A 24,689-nucleotide genomic window follows, 5' to 3' on the forward strand; every position below is an offset into this window, starting at 1 on the left:
CCGACACGCACCAAGCTTGAAATTTGCCATGTGGGTAATTTCCAGACTGTACACCGTGCAAACATTATAAAAATAGACTTTTGTATATTTTTTTTTTGGGGGGGGGGGCGCAATAATGTATAAGCATGAAAACACCACGATACATAGGACTTACTTTGATTAGAATCTTGGAATTGATTGGGTACATGTTGAAATTGGTAAATGAGCATTTTGAGCACACTGCTGTTTTAATAAATGTTCATGATTCTGAGAATACAAGTGTAATTCTGAGCATCATAATGACCATATTGGAATTGTCATCATGAATGGGGGTACAATGATTTTTTATAACAAAAAATACTCATTTATGACAACAGATTGATGATTAAATTGCGATTTTGTTTTGCTCATCAATCAGGATACTGTTAATGATGCGCATGCCCATAAATTGTTGAGATTACTAGAACTGCAAGTTGTGTATACTCTCCAACCCCATTCCTCTACCTACCCATTCCCTTGACGGGCTCCGTGCCCACTTAAACCCATGACGATGGCGGTGACGATTCCACCTCTCGCTGTAACAATCAAAGCACCTCCAACTTCTGAATGCAAAGGTGCTGGTTGGTGCAACGCCAAAACACATCGTCAACGCCGCTCCCAAGCCCGCCCTACGTTAGTTACATCGTTAGGATCAACAAAATAAAAAGTTCCACAGAGGAAACTGAAATGACATTACGCAATCCCCAAAGTCGCACGCGGTCGGCTACACGACTCGGAGAACAACGTCAGACTTCAAGACTTGCATCGCCATCATCATCATTCTTCCTCTCCACAAGTCATCGCACGTCAATATTCAACAAGCTGCACACACGTGCAAGTAACCTCTCGACCCGCCACCTGCACAGTTAACGCGATCAGACCCGGGGGTCAAATTAAAATTGTGTCTTTGGTGACGTATTGCAATCGGTGTCATTTTAATGATGTACGTACAGCAGTTGCTAAATTATATCATTGACAACGGGGTCCGCTTTTGCGATATCTGCGTGCGGTCTTTTAATTGTATAGATACGTAGTCAGTTCATTAGTATGGGGTTCCTCTATAATTGTAATTGTAAAATGTATTACTTAATAATACGCTTCCAGGCCGCACTTAGCTTGTAGCAGTCAGAGCAGTTAAAATGACTGTACATGTGTAGGTATGAAATAAAATACATTTAATTTAAATAAAATAAATTTTAGTTATTAAAACATTTCATTTAACGTAGGTATAAAATAAAATTAATTTAAATAAATGTAATTCATTTAAAAATTAAATTAAACGTAGGTATTAAATAAAATAAATGTAATTTAAACAAAATAAATTTATTTTCAAATTCAATTTAATTTAACGTAGGTATAAAATAAATTTAAATTAAATTAAACGTAGGTATACAATAAAATAAATGTAATTTAAAAGAAATTTAAATTATAAAAAAAATACTCATTCATTTAGAAAAAAAAATACGCAAGTATAAAATAAATTGTAATAAAAATGAATTCTTTTTTTTAATAAAATGTAGGTATAAAATAAAATTAAATCATAAATTAAATTGATTTTATTTTCTACCGAAAGAAGCAAAGAGTGTGGACCCACGTCAAATCAAGGCTGTCCTAGTAGTCTAGGCAAGGCCTCAGGGTGTACCGGGCCTTTCACAACAACAGCCGCAGCAGCAGCAACAACAGTTCTCTTGAGAAAATGCTTTAAAAAAAAAAGTCAACGTAGCTTACCTTGACACTCGCGAACTTTAATGATTAAAATAATTAAAACAAAACTAAACACTCACACACACATGGGCGCGCGCTGTTGAGCGTGTAGGGCATTAAAAATGGTAGCGTCCTCCCGCGATCTGATTGGTCGCCGCGTGCCAAAGTGGGGAGGGGGGAGGGCCAGGGATCCGATTGGTCGAGAGGCGATTGGTCAACGGTTGTCCTATGCTAATTTTGGTATGCTACTTAATTTTAATCTGTATGCTAATGCTCAAGAGAGGGGCTAGGAGAGAGAGCCAGAGGGAGAGAGAGAAACTCGCCATCATTCACTACGCACCGTGACGACTTCCCCGGGGGCTCGCTGTGTAGACGATGCTGCTTTTCGCCCCCCCCCCCCCCCCCCGTTAAGTCGCCCTCCCAACGTGGACGTGTTTGAGTGAAACATCGAGGACGTTCGCCTTTCACCTGCGCGACGACCCCTTCAAAGCCATCCCCAAGGAGCCAGCGAGCGGAGTTCGTCTCCCAAGTGCACGCGTCTCCGTCGAGAACGAACGGGGTAAGATTCTGTTACTGGTAGGAACGAAGTTGTAAACTGAGTGTACCAGCCTGCAATAGATTAATGTGTCCGTCCGTCCCCTTTCAATACTTTAACGAAGTGAAATCTCGTGCTGTTGGGTGTAAAATCAGCAATAGACAGCGCAGAGACTTGTCCTACCAGCCCACCCTGCAGGGACCTGTTTAATGTATTTGGTGATAATGACACTGTGGGCCATGCGGCTTTTCACTCGGGTGGTGTAACCGCAACAAAACACTTCCTGTTCGTGTGTCCGCGAGATCGGTGCTGGGATTCACCCCCCCCCACCCCAGGTCGACTCAAACCGGTGGTGAGGTTTTGTCAACAATTTAATTTGCTACATTAATTTAATTCCTAAATGCTTTTACAACCGGCTTGTTTGTCCGTCGTCCTGGGACGGAGGCGGTAAATATTTACCAAGGTATGAACAATGTATGAGCAATGTCTGATTACATTGCGTGTACATTTAATGGCGGTGAATCTTGCACTAAAGTATGTCAAACACTTGGCTGCGTTTCACTGTGGCACTGTATTTATTAATGGCAGTCGAGCATGTCATCTCTAGCAACTTTGATTTAAGGTTATTCCGAAACGTGTTCATTATGTAATCAATGTGTGTGTACGTGGCCCAACACATGCCTCCCTGTGTTACTACTCAGTACAGCACGGTCTTCACAGCCAACTTTATCTCGTACAGATGTTTTAGCCACTCGGCATTGTCGGATATGAACATGAAAAGTAATATTTAAAATAACTTTTTTACAACACGCTTTAATGAAACGTACCGTGCTAGTGATGGAAGAACTCCAGGAAGTGGCCCAGAAGCTTGCCACGACGTAAGGGGCCGTGGTGATTTGCAGCCAACGTCAGTGGAGCGTGGACAATCAAACCCAAGCGGAACCATAACACGTAAAAAAATAATGTAAAAAAATATATATTTTATTGTTAATGATATAATATCGTATTGCCATCAGTATGACATAAGTATACCGAGTTTGCAGTCGATACCACATTGGGAAGTGGGTAAAAATTGAGTTACAATATTTGAGGATACAACAGAGTGAGTTCATAAAAAGCGTGTAATAATAAGTAATTTAAAAAAAAAAACTATCAAAAACACGATTTTATTAAATGTACCTGTGGGGGCTGATTTCCCCCCCCCCCCTCATCCCCCCCCTCATCCCCCCCCCCTCATCCCCCCCTCATCCCCCCCCTCATCCCCCCCCCTCATCCCCCCCCCCTCATCCCCCCTCCCTCATCCCCCCCCCTCATCCCCCCCCCTCATCCCCCCCCTCGCTCCCCGCGAGCGGGTGGGGCGCTACGTCCCCCCCCCTCCACCCCCTCCGCGTTTGCGTCTCGCGGCCCCCCCCCCGACCGGGTGACCCCCCCCCACCCCCCACCAGCGCCCTCTCTGACTGACAGCTGGCGGCTGGCAGACACCGCCTAGGGGTTAATTTGGCGCGCGCCTTCCACCACCCCCTCACTCAGTGGCTAAGCCCCGCCTCCGGCCACGCCCTCTGGTGGAACCTTCGAGCAGGTTCCAGGAGCATCTCGGCTAGCCCCTCCTGTTGCCTTTGCCTCAGATACGCCCCCTTCCCCTGATTGGCTGTTACCTCTGTGGCTGTACCCATGATGTCACTTTGTCATGTTACGTGTCCACGGGTGGGGTGGGGGAGGGGCAGTCACGTGCCCACGGGTGGGGTGGGGGAGGGGCAGTCACGTGCCCACGGGTGGGGTGGGGGAGGGGCAGTCACGTGCCCACGGGTGGGGGAGTTTGGTGGTGGTGGTGAGGAGCAGAGAAGCAGCGAGTTGAGGTGCGGAGTGAGAGCGATGATGTTGATGCTACTGATGATGATGTTGATGCTACTGATGATGATGTTGATGCTACTGATGATGATGTTGATGCTACTGATGATGATGTTGATGCTACTGATGATGATGTTGATGCTACTGATGATGTTGATGCTACTGATGATGATGTTGATGCTACTGATGATGCTACTGATGATGATGTTGATGCTACTGATGATGATGCTACTGATGATGATGATGTTGATGCTACTGATGATGATGTTGATGCTACTGATGATGATGTTGATGCTACTGATGATGATGTTGATGCTACTGATGATGATGTTGATGCTACTGATGATGATGTTGATGCTACTGATGATGATGTTGATGCTACTGACGATGATGATGATGCTACTGATGATGATGCCACTGATGATGATGTTGATGCTACTGATGATGATGTTGATGCTACTGATGATGATGTTGATGCTACTGATGATGGTGTTGATGCTACTGATGATGTTGATGCTACTGATGATGTTGATGCTACTGATGATGATGTTGATGCTACTGATGATGTTGATGCTACTGATGATGATGCTGCTGTTACTGATGTTGATGCTGCTACTGATGATGATGTTGATGCTACTGATGATGATGTTGATGCTACTGATGATGATGTTGATGCTACTGATGATGATGTTGATGCTACTGATGATGTTGATGCTACTGATGATGATGTTGATGCTACTGATGATGATGCTACTGATGATGATGTTGATGCTACTGATGATGATGTTGATGCTACTGATGATGATGTTGATGCTACTGATGATGATGTTGATGCTACTGATGATGGTGTTGATGCTACTGATGATGTTGATGCTACTGATGATGTTGATGCTACTGATGATGATGTTGATGCTACTGATGATGTTGATGCTACTGATGATGATGCTGCTGTTACTGATGTTGATGCTGCTACTGATGATGATGTTGATGCTACTGATGATGATGTTGATGCTACTGATGATGATGTTGATGCTACTGATGATGATGTTGATGCTACTGATGATGATGTTGATGCTACTGATGATGGTGTTGATGCTACTGATGATGTTGATGCTACTGATGATGATGCTGCTGTTACTGATGTTGATGCTGCTACTGCTGCTACTGATGATGATGCTGCTGCTGATGCTGCTGCCTGCTATGATGACAACAGTACATACTGTGGTACCTGCTATGATGACAGCAGTACATACTGTGGTACCTGCTATGATGACAGCAGTACATACTGTGGTACCTGCTATGATGACAGCAGTACATACTGTGGTGGTTTTACCAGCTATGATGACAGCATTACATACTGTGGTGGTACCTGCTATGATAACAGCAGTACATACTGTGGCGGTGGTACCTGCTATGAAGACAGCAGTACATGCTGACGTTATGTATCTTAATTGTGAAAGGTAAATTTGTGAATGTGTGTGTCTGTTCGAAATGTTAAGCATACTTGGCGACATGCAAGCAAGTGTGATAAACTAATTTAAAGTTTTTTAATTAAGTTACTTTTCACAATAATAATGCCTGCGTCTAAGTCCATGTGCGTGTGTGTGGGTCAATGTGTGTGTGTGAGTCTGTGTGTCAGAGTCGATGTGTTTGTGTCAGCCGGTGTGTGTGTATGTTAGTCGCTGTGTGTGCATCGTTCCATGTCAGTCAGTGTAAGTACATTTCTTTCTGTGTGTGTTTTTTGCTCAATGTGTGCGTGTGAGTCCATGCGTGTGTGTCTGTACGTACGTGTGTGTGTGTGTGCGTACATCCATGTGTGTGTGTCAGTCGATGTGTGTATGCCAATGTGTCTATGTGTGACAGTCCATGTGTGTATGTGCGTCGATATGTCTGTGTGTGTAAGTTCGTATGTCTGTGTGTGTGAGAGTCTTATGTATGTGTGAGTCTATGTGTGAGTCGGTGTGTGTGTGAGTTGATGTGTCTGTATGTGTCTGTCCATGTTCGTGTGTTAGTCGCTGTGTGTGCGTGGTTTCCATGTTAGTGAGTGTAAGTCCATTTCTTTGTGTGCCTGTAGGTCCATATGTGCGTGTTAGTCCATGTGTGTGTGCTTTATTGACCTGCTCAACGCCTATGATACCATCAGTAGGCCTGGGCTCAGGGTTGCTCTTCGTGCTTTCGGAATCCCTGACTCTGCTCACGATCATTAAGGACCTTCATGATGGTGAGCGGGCCCGGGTAAAACTACGTGGCCGGGAGTCAGAGCCATTCCCTGTACACCTTGGGGTGCGACAGGGATGTCCTCTGGCTCCCACATTATTTAACATCTATTTTGACCACGTAGTTCGTGAAGCCTTCAATAGCTGTACTGGAGGAATTTCCATCTGGGTACAGATACAATGGGAGGCTGATTGATGCCCGGGTGCGGTCAAGGGATGGCTCCCTATTGCTCAACCACGTTATGTATGCTGATGATCTGGTAATTAATGCGCACCCAGAAGAGGAGTTGGACGCGCTGCTGCTGAACCTGGAGCTTGCCACTAAGACGTGGGGCCTTACCATCAGCCCCACCAAAACTAAGCACCTGCCTGGGTATTTTGTACCATCGGAAAATCCACCCCCACAACTCACAATTGCTGATGGCCCAATTGTGGAGAGAGTGCAGAGTTTCCCATACCTGACCAATGTGCTCATGACCGGTTCCGGTATAACACCAGAGGTCTCACTCCGAATCAGTCGAGCGGCATTATCTTTTCATCGGCTGCGTAACACTGTGTGTAAGCTACCTGGTCTCTCGCTCTGCACAAAGCTCCACGTTTTCTCGCCCACGATCATTCCCTCCCTTCTCTACGCTTGCGAAACTTGTATCCCCCTAATCCAACATCTTTACCGGCTAGAAACATTTAGGCTGGCCTGCTAACAATCCATCTTGGGTTTAACCATATCTGTGTGTGTGCGTCTAAGTCCATGTGTCTCTATGTGTGTGGGTCGACGTCTGTGTGTAAGTCCATGTGTGTGTTTGCCAATCTCCGGGTCCGGGGAAATCGTGGAACATCCCTAAGGGGGTCCTCGGGTAAAAACCCATCGCACACGGGCCCCCCCTCCCCTCGAGACCCTACGGGCGTGTATGCGAGTGTTTAGTGGGGCGTGCATGCGGTCGTTCGTGGGGGGGTGCGAGCAGAGGGTAGCGCCGGCCGAGTTGCTCCGCTGCGGTGGCACCACATACCCTACTAGTAATGGCAGAACTCCACAACTCCAGGAAGTGGCTCCGAAGCTCGCCATAACGTCAGAGGCCATGGTCATTTACAGCCAACGTCAGTTGAGCGTGGACAATTAGACCCAAGCGAAACATAACATAAAAAATAATGTTTTAAAATATATATTTTTTTCTTTTTAATAATAGAATATAGTATTGTCATCAGTATGACATACGTATACCAATTTTGCAGTCGATACCACATTGGGAAGTGGGTTAACATTTAGTTACAAGATTTGAGCATTTGACAACAACAACAGAGTGAGTTAATAGAAAGCGTGTTAAAAGATTATTTAAAAATATGTTTTTTTTTACTTTTTATTATATAAAATAGTATTGTCATCAGTAAGACAAGTATACGAAGTTTTCAGTCGATACCACATTGGGAAGTGAGTCAAATTGAGTTACAAGATTTGAGGATACGACAACAACAACAGACAGATTGAGTTAAATAAAAGCGTGTAATAATAAAAAGGACACTCCCTCTTGCGACAATAAGACGCCTTATTAAAGTCATTGGAGACTGAGGAGCGGAGGGGGGAGAGGAGAAGTTGGGGGGGGGGGCGTGGGTTTTCCATAGGTCTTCATTTGAATTCTGACCACACGCTTCGACAAAACACAGATGCCTTATCAACGCCTTTGAGAATTCAGCGAAGCATGCCAATTTTGCGTGTGGTCCTGGGACGTTAAGATGATCGAACCGCGGCGAGCGGACGGCGTCGACACAAAAGCGAGCGTTTCGTTTACTTTCTATTCACATCTTAAATGCCAGGAATGAATGAGACACGAGGAACGAAATGGAAAGGAACCCTGAGATGAAATGCGAAAGGGAGTCCGAGACATCATAAAAATGTGTGGTGCTCTATTATTGATAAGGCCAGGATTACATCTATCATGAAAATTGATTGCTTTGGTCTGATTTCCAGTTGGGATAATTTCACACTTTTTTTTGGTCCTTTGCTACTCCTGCCAAAAAAAAATACCCGACGGAGGCCAACCTCCATGGGCTTTGGTAAAAGTACGAAGCCGCTGCCTGCTGCTCAGTGAGCCAAGCCAGCAATCTCGCGGCCGGATTAGCGCGCCCGAGTATTTTTATTCGGCATTCTGTAGCGCGCGCGTGGTTGTAGCACACTGCACGTGATGCCCCCCATGGGGATTTGGCACAGCGCTATTCCCACTAACACGCGTTCACACAACCATTTAACTTACGGCAAGGGAAACCTCGCGCTGTAATGTGCCTCAGCCCATCCATACGCCTCGTGCGCTTTTTGGGCACATGCTTTTGTGATTATTTGTTACTTCTGATCTTATAGATGTTGTTGGGTCAACTTAAGATGCACTCCAGAACAGCATCATGCCGCCTCTTGGTGGCATAACCTGATTACTTCTATTTCCAGCGTGCACTGTGTTTAATTAGCGTCCAGGTGGTGGGTAAGATACTGTTAGTTTCACGGTTCATTTTTTGTCCTCGCAGTTTAATAATTGCGCCAGACCCATCCTCCCCTCCTTGTTTCTGGTTATTATTTCTTGGACCGAACGAGAGCGCTTTATTGCAGACACCTACAGAGCGCTGCGCCCCGTATGAAGATGCGATTTCGAATAAAAAACAAAGAGGGGTGGACCGTCCGTTAGATTCATCACGCGCACAGAAATGCACGGGTCGGTGTTGGGATCTAATATTTCTCCCATTGATCTCGCATTTACAGAATATCTTGCAAAACCCAACAACACCTGTCAGCGAGCCTGTGGATAATGACTAATTTAATAGTGTTCCAACGGGCTGCAGTCTGTCCATTGGCAGCGTTATGACCACTGTCACATCGTATTGCCACTTTCTAAACGTTTTCAGTTCAGTACAACGTTGCATATCCGACTGGCGTATATCTTCCTGTTGTATATGGCCCTTTTTCCACAATTAATATCCATAAGAATATTTACGGATGCATACACCTAGATTTCTTTTTCCTTTCATGACAAACAATATATATTTTTTTTAATGAATCAAACCCGTAAGCCAGAAACACGAAAAACCAGATGTCGGTCATAAACAGGCCGTTAATAAATAAAGAAATAATAAAACTCTCCAGGCGAGGATGTAACAGCTATCGGCGAAAATCTCCAGATGAACAAGAGTTTGATGGGCCCCTTAGGAAAGGTCCCTCCGAGGTCAGAACACCAAGAGAGCAGACACCAGACGCCAACAGGGTAAATCGTATACATATTCTTTTCCTTATTTTCCAGTAAAGCAACAAAAAAATTAAAAGGCAACAACAAGAATAAGATAAAAGTAGCGAGCCTAACGCTCACTCCAATTAAGAACAGGCCACCAGACACATCAGTGAATTATTATCCAATGATTAATTCGCTATCAAATGATTTTCACCTTTAATACCTTTACTGTTAAAACAAAGCTTGGAGCAAGAATACCGAGTCACATCAAAGGTTATCGAGAAGGAATGAGACAACGAGCAAACTTGCGAAAGAGTTTAAACAATATTCCAAGCAACCCCGACCACCTTTTGTCTCTCTCACAGCGCGGAGAAGCAGGAATTACACCTTATCACAAGGGGCCATCTGGAAAAGCCAGCCGGGTTTGATGAGGAGACGCACCCACCCCACACACGGCAACCAGGCAAAGAAAGTTTTAAAGAAAATTGCAAAATAATATTAATAATAACAACGCGTTAACCTTACACGACATTCCATTATAGAACCTTATAGAACCAAGGGATATGGATTCCAACAATCAAGAAATGGACCTCTTAAACTCAGGATGATAATTATTTTTCTTTTTAATAATTCCATCATAACAATTCGAACCTCGGTAAAACCGAGAGGTGTCGGGAGGACGTAGTTACAAACACGAGTCTTGGCGAACATGGGACCAAATGGTATTTGAGAAATATAAGTCGAAAGTATAAAGAGGTGCTCCCGACCACCTTTGTCTCTCCCGCCCACCTTTGTCTCTCCCGAAGAGCGCGAGAGAGGAATTTCACGCCAGGGCAAACAGATCGTTATCGCGGGGACCATCTGCCACACATGGAACTTGGTAGTAGCCCCACCCCACCCTGCACACGGGCAGCAAAAGAGCGAGCGAGCTTTAAGTTAAACTGTCACACATTTATAAACACACAAAGTGACGAAAATTAATAAACTAAGTAAGAGCCAAGGTAACGGGGTGGATTAGGCTGGTAGAATGTGGAGTCGAAATGATATTTGCAAAGTATAGAGAGATGGGAAGATCCCGGCCACCTTTGTCTTTCCCTGCAGCACGTGATAAAATGCATACGCTCGGAAGAGCATCTTCACTTGGAAATAAATCAAATACTATGAATCACAAGCAGGATCATAACTGTGTATGATAAGATACCAACTGTGATGTGAAATGTTAAACTTAAAAAAAAATCTTAACCATTTCTTTGTGCGTCGGAACGCGAACGGAAAAGGGGGGGGGGGGGGAACCCGCCCCTCTCTCTGGGTGGAGGGATCAGACAACCAGACGCCACCAAGATGAATCGAGGTGTCTGTTGTCTTGATGTTTATGGCTTGAGGAAAGACCCGAACAGGACCATGTCATAAATGACACACACACAAACATACACACTGACACACGAACCCCCCCCACCACCGACACACGAACCCCCCCCACCGACATACGATCAGATCAAAGATAGCTCCACCTCGTGAGGGGGAGCCGAGAAGGGGAGAGATTTTTGGCATAAAAAGGAGCCGTTTCAGCATTGAAATCAACTCATCAGCCCTCGGGGGCAGCTCAACAGAAGAAGACTCATCTCAACGCAGCTCAACAGAAGAAGACTCATCTCAACTCAGCTCAACAGAAGAAGACTCATCTCTACTCATCTCAGCAGAAGACCCGCTCAACTCATCTCAGCAGAAGAACAGCCATCACCGACGCCGGAGACGTCTCTACAACTCGCCGAATTGGCGAGTGTCGCCGATTGGCGACCCGCTGCCGCTGTTAGCGGCCAGCGCCACCACGAGCGAATCGTGAGCCTGCAATCTACAACCGCCAACGACGGAGCACCAGCGCGCCGCTGCGGGCGTGCTTCTGACGCCGTCTACCAGACGGTCATCTCAGCTACAACAACGCATCTACTCGTTCACCAACGTCCGTCGAGTCCGAACCAACTACTGAAAGAAGAATCAACTGATACGTATGATACACTGCCCCCCACTACACGACAAACCAGACGTCTGCTTGACGCAAAGAATCGATTCCGAACATTGGCCTACTCTTTCACCACTCATACCATTCAACACACACACATGGGTCATTAACAAAGCCAAAAAAACCTCAAGCCATTGAACCATCCGTGATTGTGGAAACATCGCAACGACCGAGTGAATAATCCATCGTTTTTAAGAGCGTTCATAATTTTTCTCTGTAATATTGTGCTGGGGCTGTACTTCTAACCGCATAAATTACCAACTGACCCATTAACAAAGATTAATTCTTGACTCCTCACCACGGAGCGCCGCTCGCGGGGATAGAGAGCGGGTTCAACCGGTTCCCTGTCAGGGGTCTGGCCACAATCAATTAAAAGATTGGCCCGAGATAAGGATCTCAAAAAGAAACATCGCCACCCATTGAGTCGCGTTGAGAAGTTGATTAGGAATACTTGAGTCGTTCGTTAATATTTGTCTTTCTGCATAATCTTGCCGGTATCCACGAATGAAATAACGAATTCAAACGCATATTTGTGCCTCCAAGAATAATACTGGTTGGAGTGCCCTGTCAACGAGTAGCGTTGCATAATAATCAGTCATCCTATTGTTAACAACGTGACAATAATTGCATTAAGGGCCGCGCATGATCAGTGACCGATTGCTGTTTTGTGTGACAATTCAAGTAACGAAGCATTGTGGCCATCGAGTGGTGTTGATAAGGCAATTAGAAGTATTACAGTCGAACGCTTTAAATTCATAATCGTTATGAATCAATGAACGAACATCAACGTGGTACTGTGCTGACGATTTCAAGCATAATAACTTCGCATATCAGAATGTATTAAGGATTGGATACGAATCAAAAACCAAGTGCCGTGTTGTGTAACAATTCAAGCATACGAGTTTGCATATTATAAAGTTAAGGTTTGATAGAATAGTTCGCATGTTTTTAATCTCTCTCTCTCAACAACCGATCGATTGCGTTACGCGTCGGGAATTAACCACAGGTGCCGCTATCGAGGTGAAACAACGCAATCGTGATGGTATTATGTTAACGCTGTGTTGAAATTCCAAAATCCCGAGATTGAGTTTTCATATTATCCAAAAATTAAAGTTAGCTAGAAATAAAATTGATTAATGCAGAAGGTTTGTGTGTGATTCTTCCTGAAATTCTGCATAATATTGTTCTGCGTATGAGATCTGAATCCTGGGGACCTATCATAAGCACACTATCACCACATAATCCATAACACACATAATCCATAATGTTCAATCGAGAGTAATCGTATCCTTATCGATAATACGGAATTAAAGAGCAGAGTCGAATCGTCTCTCTCTCATTCACGCTCACAACGCCTGCGTCACTGCATACGATTAATTGCGTTATTCCAATTCATAACACAATCCTCGTCACCGAGGCTCGACCTGATAATCCATAACGACCTGCATTATCATAACCACGCCCACTCGCATAAATTAATACGATTACCTCTCGAATCAACATAAATTATGCACATAATTACACTGATTAACATAATTTCGGATAAATTATGCAAATCTCAAATTTCATTTAATTTTCATTATTTTCATCAATTTTCATAACACCTATATATACAACATTCCTCCCGAACACAATTCACCGCCCGCACTCAGCAGCGGTACGTTGTGCACGGTGTAAGTGTGACTTTAAATAGATGTTCGCATATCTGATTCTTTCACCTCATCCGCATATATACCTTAAGTTCCAAATGAGCAGATACGCGACGTTGTACCGTGTTTTAAATATCACGGTTTAAGTGTTGGGTAATGCTAGGTGTACTAGCTATGGTGTTTAATGCAGTACAAATAGCTGCCATGACTACAGCCTGATGTAAATATCAGTAATTGTCAATTACCTGCAGACTGATATATATGTAATGAGCGACTTCCACGACACGTCGTATAGAGGGTACTTATTTATTTCTCACACTGGGCACAACACCGGTTCTTCCTCTCACTGAATGTAACACGAGGCAGTAACACCTCTAGTGGCCACACGCACAGCCGATCACTCGGCGTGGTCCCCTCGCCCTTCACTCGTCACCGCCGCTGGCTGGCGGTGTGACGACGACGGCGATGGAACCCACGCAGGAGATCTTCCACGTGGTCGGACGACGGAGAGCGATGTCGGTGAACAGCGACGCAGCCAGGACCCAGGACCCCACACGAGCCCCGAGCTCCGGGTCCGCTCCCCCTTATATACCCCCAGGAGTGGCTAAGCCCCGCCTCCGGCCACGCCCTCTCGTGGAACCTTCGAGCAGGTTCCCGGAGCATCTCGGCTAACCCCTCCTGTTACCTTTGCCTCAGATACGCCTCCTTCCCCGATTGGCTGTTACCTCTGTGGCTGTACCCGTGAAACCCTTGCAATGCCAGTAGGTGTCACTTTGTCATGTCAGTAGGCGTAACACTGACATTACATCTATATTAGAGCAATTAACTAGATTGTTGCTGCAAGGGGTGCACTAATAAGTACGTAGCTCAATATGGCTTTTATCAGCCCCTCTCTAGCCACTGTTTGTTTTTTATGCCCCCTATTCAGCTGACGTAGTGATACCAGACATGCATTATCTGATACACGAGCCCGTTTACGAAACAGATTTTCCTACGATGAATGTTGTGTCGGCCACCGTGTCTCTGGCCGATGTAACCCCCCCCCCCTCCCGAGTGTGAGAGTGTATGCCGAAGAGCGCTCGTGCTACGTGCAATGCACGATCACTCCATTCCACCATTTCCATTCCTCCGCTCTAGCAATGAATGCAAATTTTGGCTGATGGTTTTTTAATCTAGATTTGAAGTTTTCGTGACTACAGGGATCCATACTCTGTTTTTTTTGGTAAAGTCATCACGTAGTGGGTAGAAAATAAAATCAATTAAACCACATGACGTTTCGATCGCAACACAAGCGACCGTCATCAGGTGGAACAGAGGAACAGATACAGCAGGAGAACTGCTGACATAAGAGAAAGAGCTGCTGCTGCAACAAGAGTTTATATCGGATTTTGGTGGGCTCAACCCAAAGGTAAGTGGGCGGAGCTAGAGAAGGAATTTGTATGTAAATGTGAGAGATTAGCGTGTCATTGTGAGAAGGTCCCCAGCCACCGGAGGTGGAGGGGATCCTGTGCCTGGGCTGCCTCACAGACATTTAGCCTGGTGATGTACTCGGAGAGTCGGAAATAACAGCTGAAACAGGCAGGGAGGATGGAAACATAACAGTCAGTTAAGACTTTACTTGGTTAATAACATCCTTACAATGATTGCTCAGTTTGTATCCATCTTCCCGGTTGAAGTTATGTCTATGGATGGCTTCATGAACATGTTTTTTTGTTGTTGTTGGTCACGCTGCTTAAGTGTAACAATGGCTTTGGCCATGACAAGCTGGAGGGGAGTCTGACATACTCATGAGTAGGGCATGATGGCAAGAAAACAACGGCCTTTGCAACGCGCATACGTTTGCCTAAATATCCCTCACACTTGTCACTGCTTGGAACAACCACGACGCTATTCGGGGGGGGTGGCAACATTTTACGATGCTCCGCATTAGCCCGTAGTGTAAAACGTTGGCGTATTACGGCGATCCGTACGTGGCATGACCACACGTGACCGCGCGCCCACCACCAATGTTCCACCGTTTGACTTCACATCGTCGAGAGCCCGCGGAAGTGAACGGAGAGCGGCTCCATGGATAATGCACAGGAGATTTGGCCGTGCTCACCTCCGATGAGCCCTGCGGTGCAAGTTGGGATAAACAATGCATCCCTGATTGGAGGGGGCTCTCGCGGCGGCGGCTGCAGCGAGATGTCGCACAAACGCGGTCGCAGATTGCACCTGCGGTTTGCGAGCTTCGAATCGTGTGAATGGCACGCAATGTTTCAGACACTGTTAATAGCTATTGATTATGCATTATTAATTTTTACATTTTCACGTCAAAATTTCATTTACACAACTGAAAATGTCTTAATTAAAAACCACAATTCACAGTTTTTTTTCCCCCAGAACCTGTATCTCCATGTCATTTTTATTAATCATGCCTTATTCCTGCTCGACCCTCCCCCTTTATCTCCCTGCAATTCTGATTCCTCAGCCGGCGCTGTCCACGCACGCAGCTCGGCGGTCGATCTTCACCGCGCGTCGTGCCCCGGCTCGCCCTGCCCCAGCAAAATGGATCCTCTCCTCGTCGCCCTCCTTTGCCTGTGCTGCCTGCGCTGCGCCGTCACCACCATCGCCGCCCAGGCCTCCGCCCTCTCGTCGGCCCTGCGCTACTCGGTCCGCGAAGAGGAGCCGCCGGGGACGCTCGTGGGGAACCTGGCCCGCGACCTGGGCCTCACCGCCGCGCAACTGCACGCCCGTGGATTCCGAGTGCTGCAGGGCACCAACGCCTCCAACTACCTCGTCGTGAGCGCCGACAGCGGCGAGGTGCGGGTGCGCGGGCGCCTCGACCGCGAGGCCGTGTGCCATCGGGCGACCGGCGACTCGGGCTGCGCCCTACTGCTCGGGGCCGTCCTGGACCGGCCCACGGAGCTGGCGCGCGTCCGCGTCGACGTGCTGGACGTCAACGACCACGCGCCGCGCTTCCCGGCCGAGAGTGCCCTCCTCGAGATCACCGAGAGCGCCGCAGCCGGCACGCGGTTCACGCTGGATGGCGCCTACGATCCGGACGCGGGCGCCAACGCGCTGCGGCGCTACGCGATGGAGCCCGACGACGGCGCCTTCGCCCTCGACGTGCACCCGGCGGGCGGCGGCGGCGCCTTCGCCCCTGTGCTGGTGGTGCGCCGCACGCTGGACCGCGAGCGCCAGGCCGTGCACACGTACGTACTCACCGCGCTCGACGGGGGCCACCCGCCGCTGACCGGCACCACCCTGCTGACCGTGCGCGTCCTCGACTCCAACGACAACGCGCCTGCGTTTGACCGGCCCGTGTACCGGGCGCGCGTGCCCGAGAACGCGCCCGTGGGCACGCCCGTCGTGCAGCTCAACGCGTCGGACCCTGACGAGGGCGCCAACGGGGAGGTGGTGTACGCGCTGTGGGCGCACGAGGCACCGCGCGTGAGCGACCTCTTCGCGGTGGACTCGCGCTCGGGCCGCGTCACGCTCAAGGGCGCCCTCGACTACGAGGAGGCCAACGTCTACGAGATCTACGTGCAGGCGCGCGACCGGGGGCCCAACTCCATCCCCGCGTACAGCGAGGTGCTCGTGCGCATCCTCGACGTGAACGACAACGCGCCCGACGTGCAGGTGCTCGTCCTCGGCCAGGGTGGCGGCAGCGTCACGGACGACGCGGCCGTCGTCGGCGTGTCCGAGGGGGTGCCGCCCGGCGCCTTCGTGGCCTTCGTCCGCGTGAAGGACCGCGACTCTGGCCCCAACGGGCGCGTGAGTTGCACGCTCGAGAGCGCGTCGGCCGTGGGGTCCGGCGCGACGCTGCCCTTCGCCCTGCACACCTCGGACGGGGGCGAGGTCTACGCGCTGGTGACGGCGACGCAGCTGGACCGCGAGGCGGCCGCCGAGTACAACCTGACGGCGGTGGCGCGGGACAACGGCGTGCCGCCGCTCGTGTCAGTCAAGACGTTCGCGGTGCGCGTCACGGACGAGAACGACAACGCGCCGTGCTTCTCCCGCTCCGCCTATGAGCTGCACGTGCCCGAGAACAACATCCCCGGTGCCTACGTGGGCTCGGTGAGCGCCAGCGACTCGGACGCGCAGCAGAACGCGCAGGTGGCCTATTCCATCGTGGACTCGCAGATCGACGGCATGTCGGTGTTCACCTACGTGTCCATCGAACCGGCGAGAGGCGCCCTCTACGCCCTGCGTGCCTTCGACCACGAGCGCACGCGCCGGCTAGAGTTCCGCGTGCAGGCGCGCGACAACGGCGCGCCGCCTCTGCGCATCGAGGTGGCCGTGGCGCTCGTCATTGGCGACGTGAACGACAACGCGCCGGTGGTCATCGCGCCGCCGCTCGACGCCAACGGCACGGCCGACGTGTACGTGGCGCCGGGCGCCCGCGCCGGCACGCTCGTCACGCAGGTGCGCGCGTCCGACGACGACGGAAACGAGAACGCCCAACTGAGCTACGCCATCGCACGTGGCAACGACTGTGGCCTCTTCCGGATCGACGCCTCCGATGGGGTCGTGCGCACGGCGCAGGCGTTGCCCCACGAGCACACGCGGCACGAGCTTGCCATCGCCGTGCACGACGGGGGCGAGCCGGCCATCACCGCCACGGCCACGGTGCGCGTGCTCGTCACAGACGTGCACCCCGAGGGCCGGCTCCTGGGCAGCTCCGGCGACGATGTCGGTGGCAGCAGCGGCACCGGCGGGGGCGGCGCCTTCAAGACATCGTTCATCGTGATCGTGGCGCTGGGCGCAGTGTCGTGCGTCCTGAACGTGGCCATGGCGATGATCGTGCTGCACTGCAAGCGGGAGAACAAGGAGTTGCGCATCTACAACTGCCGCGCGGCCGCCGAGTCCAGCGCGTGGCCGAGCCCGCGCAAGAACGACGTGATGCTGGTGCGTAACGAGCTGGAGGCGGCCGCCTGCAGCAAGGCGGGCTCCGACAGCGATCCGGCATCCGTCATCGTGCTCGACACCTACGAGTACCGGTCGTTCCTGCCCTCGGAGGCGGCGGACGCGCGTGCCGGTCTGACCTGCTGCTCGGCGGCTTCGCGCAGCCTGCCGCACAGGTAAACGACGTGAGACAGCCCCCTTTTTTAAATTACCGCTGAGTTTTCACTCCGTGACTGCCCTGGCAATAACTTAAGAAATATTGAAAATCAATCGTCCATCACGATTCATCATCGCCCCCCTCCACCAAGTGTGCGTTACGCACAATGCAGCATGCACGGGGAGGGGGAAATAAAAAAAAAATCTATACACATCTCCATAGACTGTCCGCGTAATTAAATTTCAATCAAGTATAAAATATGTTGGGCCATAGTTGGCATTGTGTATGATTCATTTACTTTGCTGAAATTTCATCTCCATGCATTTTACTCCGGTTATCAATTATAATGTAATGGTGGTCGCATTTGCCGCTTGGACAGGCGAGGGTTGAGCAGTACGACACGGGGGGGGGGGGGGGGATTCCCACGAGTCCGTGGGATCTGCTGGTGGCAGATGTTTAAGAGACTCAGAAGCGGATATAATGAGGCACATTAGAAGAATACGGATTGCCACAATTACGCAATACGAATCGTGCTGAGATCCGGGCACTCCTTTTGGCGAATTTAATATACGTTTAAAAAAACACGAAACACGTGGTCCCAGCGAGGACCCATCTTCAAAGGTGGAGTATTTGTCGCATTGGCCAATGGCCTGGCCGTTACCAAACCAGTCGGCGGAGACCATCACAGACGTGTTCCTTCATGGCTACGTATTAGACAAAGGCGCCCCTGAATGTCTCTTGACAGACCAAGGAAAAAAAATGTTCGTCGAAGCTGTTGAAGGAGGTTTGCGAGCATTTGGGTACCAAAAAGGTGCGTACGTCGCCTTATCACCCCCAGACGGATGGTATGGTAGAGAGGTTACGCAGAACCCTGACTTCGATGTTATGCCAACGTGTCAATGAAACACAATCCGACTGGTACACTTTCCAGGTGTGCTCGCAGCATACAGTTCCGCCCCGCATGCTTCTACTGGGTTTTCCACGTTCTTTTTGATGTATGGAAGGGAGCGTGACCCACCGATTGATGTGCAGTTAAAACCGCTGGAGAAGTGTACTAGGATATCGGACCCTAGCACATGGGTGAGAAGCCGGGCATGTGTGACGAGTGCGGCAAGACGTTTTTCTCGCGCTCGGCCTATAATTATATATATTTTTTTATATTCTGCTTGTGTGTTAATCTGTGTATACCCCGGATATTTTAAAGATGGCAATTCTCCTGCTGTATATCATACTGCTGTCCCTCCTGGCCATATCTAGTGCCACACTCAACTCTACAAACGGCTACTCTCGTTACTTTGCGTCCATACTTGTTGCTCGATTTGCCACTACACCTGCAAATGAAACAGCTCATAGACACTTCCACACTCCATCATTGTATCCTTTTAAACCCTCTCTTTGTCCCATTACTTCACCAGCACTCTTTTCAAACTTCATTCTGCTCTTAAAAATAACACCATCTGCGAGCTGCTGCTATTCGTCCAAGGTTCACCGCTCTTCATCCTTTCACGGAAAATACTTGTGCAAACTATTAATTCTACTTTTCTTATTTCTGGGTGGTATTGAGCTTCATCCTGGCCCAAATATAAAGAACTCGTATAATTCTGTAGATTTTTCTGGCAGGAAAGGTGTTGGTGTTCTACATGTCAACATCAGAGGGCTTGTGATTAAATTAAGTCAACTAAAACTAGAAGTGGCAAATCTTTACCTGGACATTTTTTGCCTAACAGAAACATTTCTCACTCCTACCATCAATGACTTGCAGATTACGATTGAACTACAACCTTGACTGAGGATCTAAAGGAGGTGGAATTGCCATCTATGTTCGTAATACTATTGCATGTTCACCAGCTCACTCCTTGTTTAAAAAATGTTGCTTTGAAGGTTTGGCTCTCAGAATAACTCTCCCAAATAATCAACAGATATTGGTAGTGTGCTGCTATAGACCACCTAGTGGGAAGGATGTTGAAGCTGCATCGGCACTGAGAGAGCTTTTTGGGGGCCTCCCTAAAGATGAAATAGTTTTAGTGGGTGATCTAAATTGGATTTGGCTAAACTCGCCAGCCATGGCCACAAATTTTACAGATGAATTTAACCTGTTTCAATTAATAAATGTCCCCACAAGACCCAACCTAAAAAATCCGGGACAGTCAACTCTGCTTGACATCCTATTGACAAATGCCCCTCACAATTTCGCACTGACTGGTGTTCTGGGTAATAACCTTAGTGATCACTCCTTCATTTTTGGGGTGAGATCATCAGCCAGACCCAAAGCCCCTGCTAAAATTGTTGAGAAGCACTCTTTGAGGCACTTCAGCACTCAGGCATTTACTAATGTGCTTCACTCGGATATTGACAAGGTCTGTGATATCCCCAACCTGACTACGGCTTGGGAGACTTTCAGGTACACGTTTCTGCAAATTCTTAACAAACATGCTCCATTGGTTAGATTTAAAACTCAAGGCAACTGCCCACCATGGTATGATCCTTTGATTACAAAGCTCATGAAAACTAGGGACAATGCTTGGGCATGTGCTCAGAAAAGTAATTTGGTAAATGACTGGCTAGAATACAGGATTTTAAGGAAAAGATGCATCAAAAAAATACGGCATGCAAAAAATGCCTACTTTTCCTCCATTCTCCTGGAATCACATGGAAATGCCAGGATTTTTTGGAAAACAATCAAATGTATCGAAAAGGCATCCAAAATAGATAATCTGCCTGTTGAGCTTAACTGAAATGAGGAATATTTTTCAGATCCCAAAAAAATAGTTGACAATTTTAACCTTCATTTTTCTGAATCTGGTAAACTTTTTGATAATGTATTGGGAGTCACCCCTGCTCATGCAAATTCCTACACCCCTGTCCAAACATTAAACGAATTTAATTTCCAGCCAATCCACGAAAGTAATGTTCTGAAACAACTGTCCTACCTCAAAGGGTCCTCCTCTACCGGAGGAGATAGTTTTCCCGTCTTTGCTCTACTAACTGTTGGTCACCTAATATACAAACCTATAGCCCATATTTTCAACCTGTCCATCAAAGAAGCATCCGTTCCTCTCGAATGGAAACATTCCTATGTCCGTCCACTTCACAAAGGGGGCCCTAAAGATGATCCCAATAACTACCGACCGATCTCAATTTTGTCCCCATTGATGACATTTTTTAAAAATGATTGAACTACCAAATTAGCAGTTTCCTGTCCACCAACAAGCTACTACATCTAAAACAATCTGGGTTCCGAAAAAAATACAGCACCACATCTGCTGCATTAGACTCTCTGAATCAAATTTACAGTAGCCTTGATAATAAGCAGTACTGTGCCTGTCTTTTTCTTGACCCTGCCCAAAGCTTTTGATACAGTAAACCACAACATCCTGCTTAGTAAACTAAGTTGCCTCGGTTTTTCCAAAAACACAGTACAATGGTTAAAAAATTTCCTCTTTTCTCGCACCCAAACTGTATTCAGATCGTTGGAGGTCAAACAGTGTTTAAGATAACAAAAGGGATTCCACAGGGTTCCATCCTCGGCCCACTCTTGTTCTCTCTTTATGTCAATGACTTGGGCACTGACCTGGATCATTCCAGGATAAATGTTTTTGCAGATGACATGATACTGATTACTGCTGGCCGCTCTCCAGATGACGTGATTGCTAAGCTCCAGGGTGATTTCAACAAACTACAACATCAGCGAGTTGCTCTTATACTAGTCCTGAATTCCTCCAAAACCAAGGTGCTATGCTTCTCACCGGGACTAAAGCAGGAAGTTATTTTGCCCCAATTACATTCCTTAAATAATTATCAAATAGAGCAAGTCAAGATCTATAAGTATCTTGGGGTCATCCTGGATTCAAAACTGAATTTTGAAGATCACATTGATTATATTGGTCAAAAGACAAAAATAAAAATTGGTTTTCTGTATCGACACAAGCACTGCTTCCCCCCAATGCTCCGTTTGGAATTGATAAAAGCTACCATACTGCCTCTACTTGACTACTGTGACATCGTGTATAAATCAGCCCCAAGTACTGTACTGAAGAAGCTTGATTCCATCTATCACTCGGCCTTAAGATTTGCATTGAACTGCCCATATAGGACTCACCACTGTGATCTCTACATTGGGTCAAACTTAACATCTCTTAATGTTCGACGACTTGTGCACCAGATCTTATTTATTCACGATGTACTTACAAAAAAATCCGCAGACTACCTACTGGATCTCCTCTCTGTTTCAAAGAACAAATTTGACCTCAGGTCTTCGCTCATTTACCAGCTTCACATTCCCTATTGCAGTACAAAAACCGGAGGAAGGGCCTTTGCTATTGATGCCCCCAGGGTCTGGAATGCTATTGCCAATAAACTGCAACTTGAATCACTACCTATGAGATCTTCACTCAAAACTGCTCTAGAGTTGTACACCCCTAGCTGACACTGCTATTCAGTGGACTAAAATATAGCTCTCGGGTTTGATGTTACATATTATTTATGTAGTTTATTGTAAAAAATTCAGTCACAGTTCCTATGATCACTGTTACATTGCATTTATGGCTTTTATTTTGGTGATTTCGAAAAGTTTTTTTGGTTTGGCCATGTTTTTGTTTATTGTAGTACGGAGTTAGACTGATGGCCTTAATCTTAGTTGTCTTGTGGTTGTTGTTGTTGACTTGCATCCCACTGGGATTTTTGCACACAGCATTGGTGTACGGTGCTATTTCAGGAATATTTTTTATGTTTTTTTCCTGGATTTTCTGTTTGCACAGTCACATAATTACTTTAAGATGTTTTCTTGTTCATGTTTTAGTTTTTTGTTGCGGTTGCACCCGATTCAAGAGCCGAATGGCTCACAGGGCTATACCAAATAAATGGAACTAAAAAATGGAACCCCTTACACCTTACCCTACAGCGATTAGATGAAGCTAGAGAGGCGTCTGAGGGAACTCGGCCTTGCGACAGGCGGCCAACGAACGGCTCGTCAAGCCTCGCCAGTCCATTACCCTATGGACGCCAGGGGACAAGGCGTGGCTCCACTACCCCCACGTCCCGTTGGGTACCTCCCCGAATTACATGGCAGGGCCGGTCAAAGTGGTGGAGGTGCGGAGTCCGCAGTGCGTGCGGATTCAGTGTGGTCGCCGCCACTGGTTTGTGTACCTGTCGCGGCTAAAACGTTTTTTTCCGCCTGACGTTAGTCTTTTATCCCCACTTCCTGAGGGCCGGGTGTCTGGTCAGGCCGATGAGCTGGGGCGCACGTCGGCTGACGTCCTCCCTCAGGACAGTTTTATTGTTCCGCCCGCAGGGTCCAAGCGCCTAAAGGGGCTGACGTCACCGGTCAGACCGGCCCGGGGGGAACGGGGAAATCCGGAGCCACCATCGCCCGACCTGCTACCACATGAGGGTTCTTCGGCTCAGGAGGTGCTGGGCTCGTTGAGCCTTCTTCTGGCTGCTTCCGAAGCCTTCGGTGGACCCGCACCCTCCTCGCTTGACGGGCCGGCATCAAGGACTCAGGCAGACGGTTCAATTTAAATGACTATCCTCCGGCGTCGATGTGCACCAACACCCATGGTCCGCAACCGCGACTCGAGCCAGATGGGTCAATGGCTGACTCGGGCTCGTCTTGTGCTCGAGTGCAGTGTTGTATGTGCGGGGTGTAGTTGTGGCCTGTCCGGGGGGTGGCTCGTCCATTGTCAATAGTTGCATCCAAGTTGTTTTTCTCTCTTCCTCCATCCCTTCTTCTCTCCCTGGTTCAAATGATTGGTTCTTCCTCGGTCGGGATTATTTATTGTTGTTTTTTTATTTAAAGCTGTCGTGACTGCAGGGATTCATATTCTTGGTTCTTTCGGTAAAGTCACGTAGAAGGGAAACAATAAAATAAAAATATATTTTATATTTTTATATTTTGTTTCCCTTCTACGTGACTTTACCGAAATAATAAAAATATATTTTATATTATATTTTTGTTTCCCTTCTACGTGACTTTACTGAAAGAACCAAGAATATGTTGTTGTATTGTTCCCTTGTTGCATTCTAGGTTGGAGGCCCACACATTACATTGGTTTTATGTCGGTCAGCCAAGACGGCTGAGTTTCATAAGGGGGGGGGGGGTGATATAGAGACGTAAATGGCGTCTCTACGGCGTATATGCCGACTGCAACTACAAATGGTAATGGTGTGTGCACGTACCTCTCGAGGGAGCCGACGAAGACGTGCCGGATAAGCAGGCCCCTACGGAGCAGGGTCCCGTCGCAGAGAGGGTGAGGGCATGTGCCAACTCAGGGGAGTAAAGGGGGCCCGGAAACGGGGGCCCCGGAGGACATGTGATGCTGGCTCTGGTTCTGTCTTGAGAGACCGAAGTGGGGGCGTGGCCGGAGGTGGAGCGAGGCCACGTCTCTAGGACTGTATGTGCTTCATAGCACATAGGATGTCCTTATGCACTGTGCTAGTTGCGCACCACTGCC

General features: G+C 47.9%; 1 protein-coding gene across 1 annotated transcript; it reads left to right on the forward strand.

Annotated features, from left to right (window-relative positions):
• Positions 1 to 15,672: 15,672 nt before the first annotated feature.
• On the forward strand, positions 15,673 to 18,263 carry LOC116937194 (protocadherin-10-like). The gene has a single exon (XM_032944280.2). The coding sequence runs from the start codon at positions 15,744 to 15,746 to the stop codon at positions 18,261 to 18,263; it is 2,520 nt and encodes an 839-aa protein (XP_032800171.2). The 5' UTR covers positions 15,673 to 15,743.
• The last annotated feature ends 6,426 nt before the right edge of the window (positions 18,264 to 24,689 follow it).

This window comes from Petromyzon marinus, unplaced genomic scaffold, assembly GCF_048934315.1.
Source record: "Petromyzon marinus isolate PM22_M1 ecotype Great Lakes invasive population unplaced genomic scaffold, UKy_Petmar_22M1.pri1.0 PM_G_Scaffold_9, whole genome shotgun sequence".
NCBI classification, from domain to species: Eukaryota; Metazoa; Chordata; class Hyperoartia; order Petromyzontiformes; family Petromyzontidae; genus Petromyzon; species Petromyzon marinus.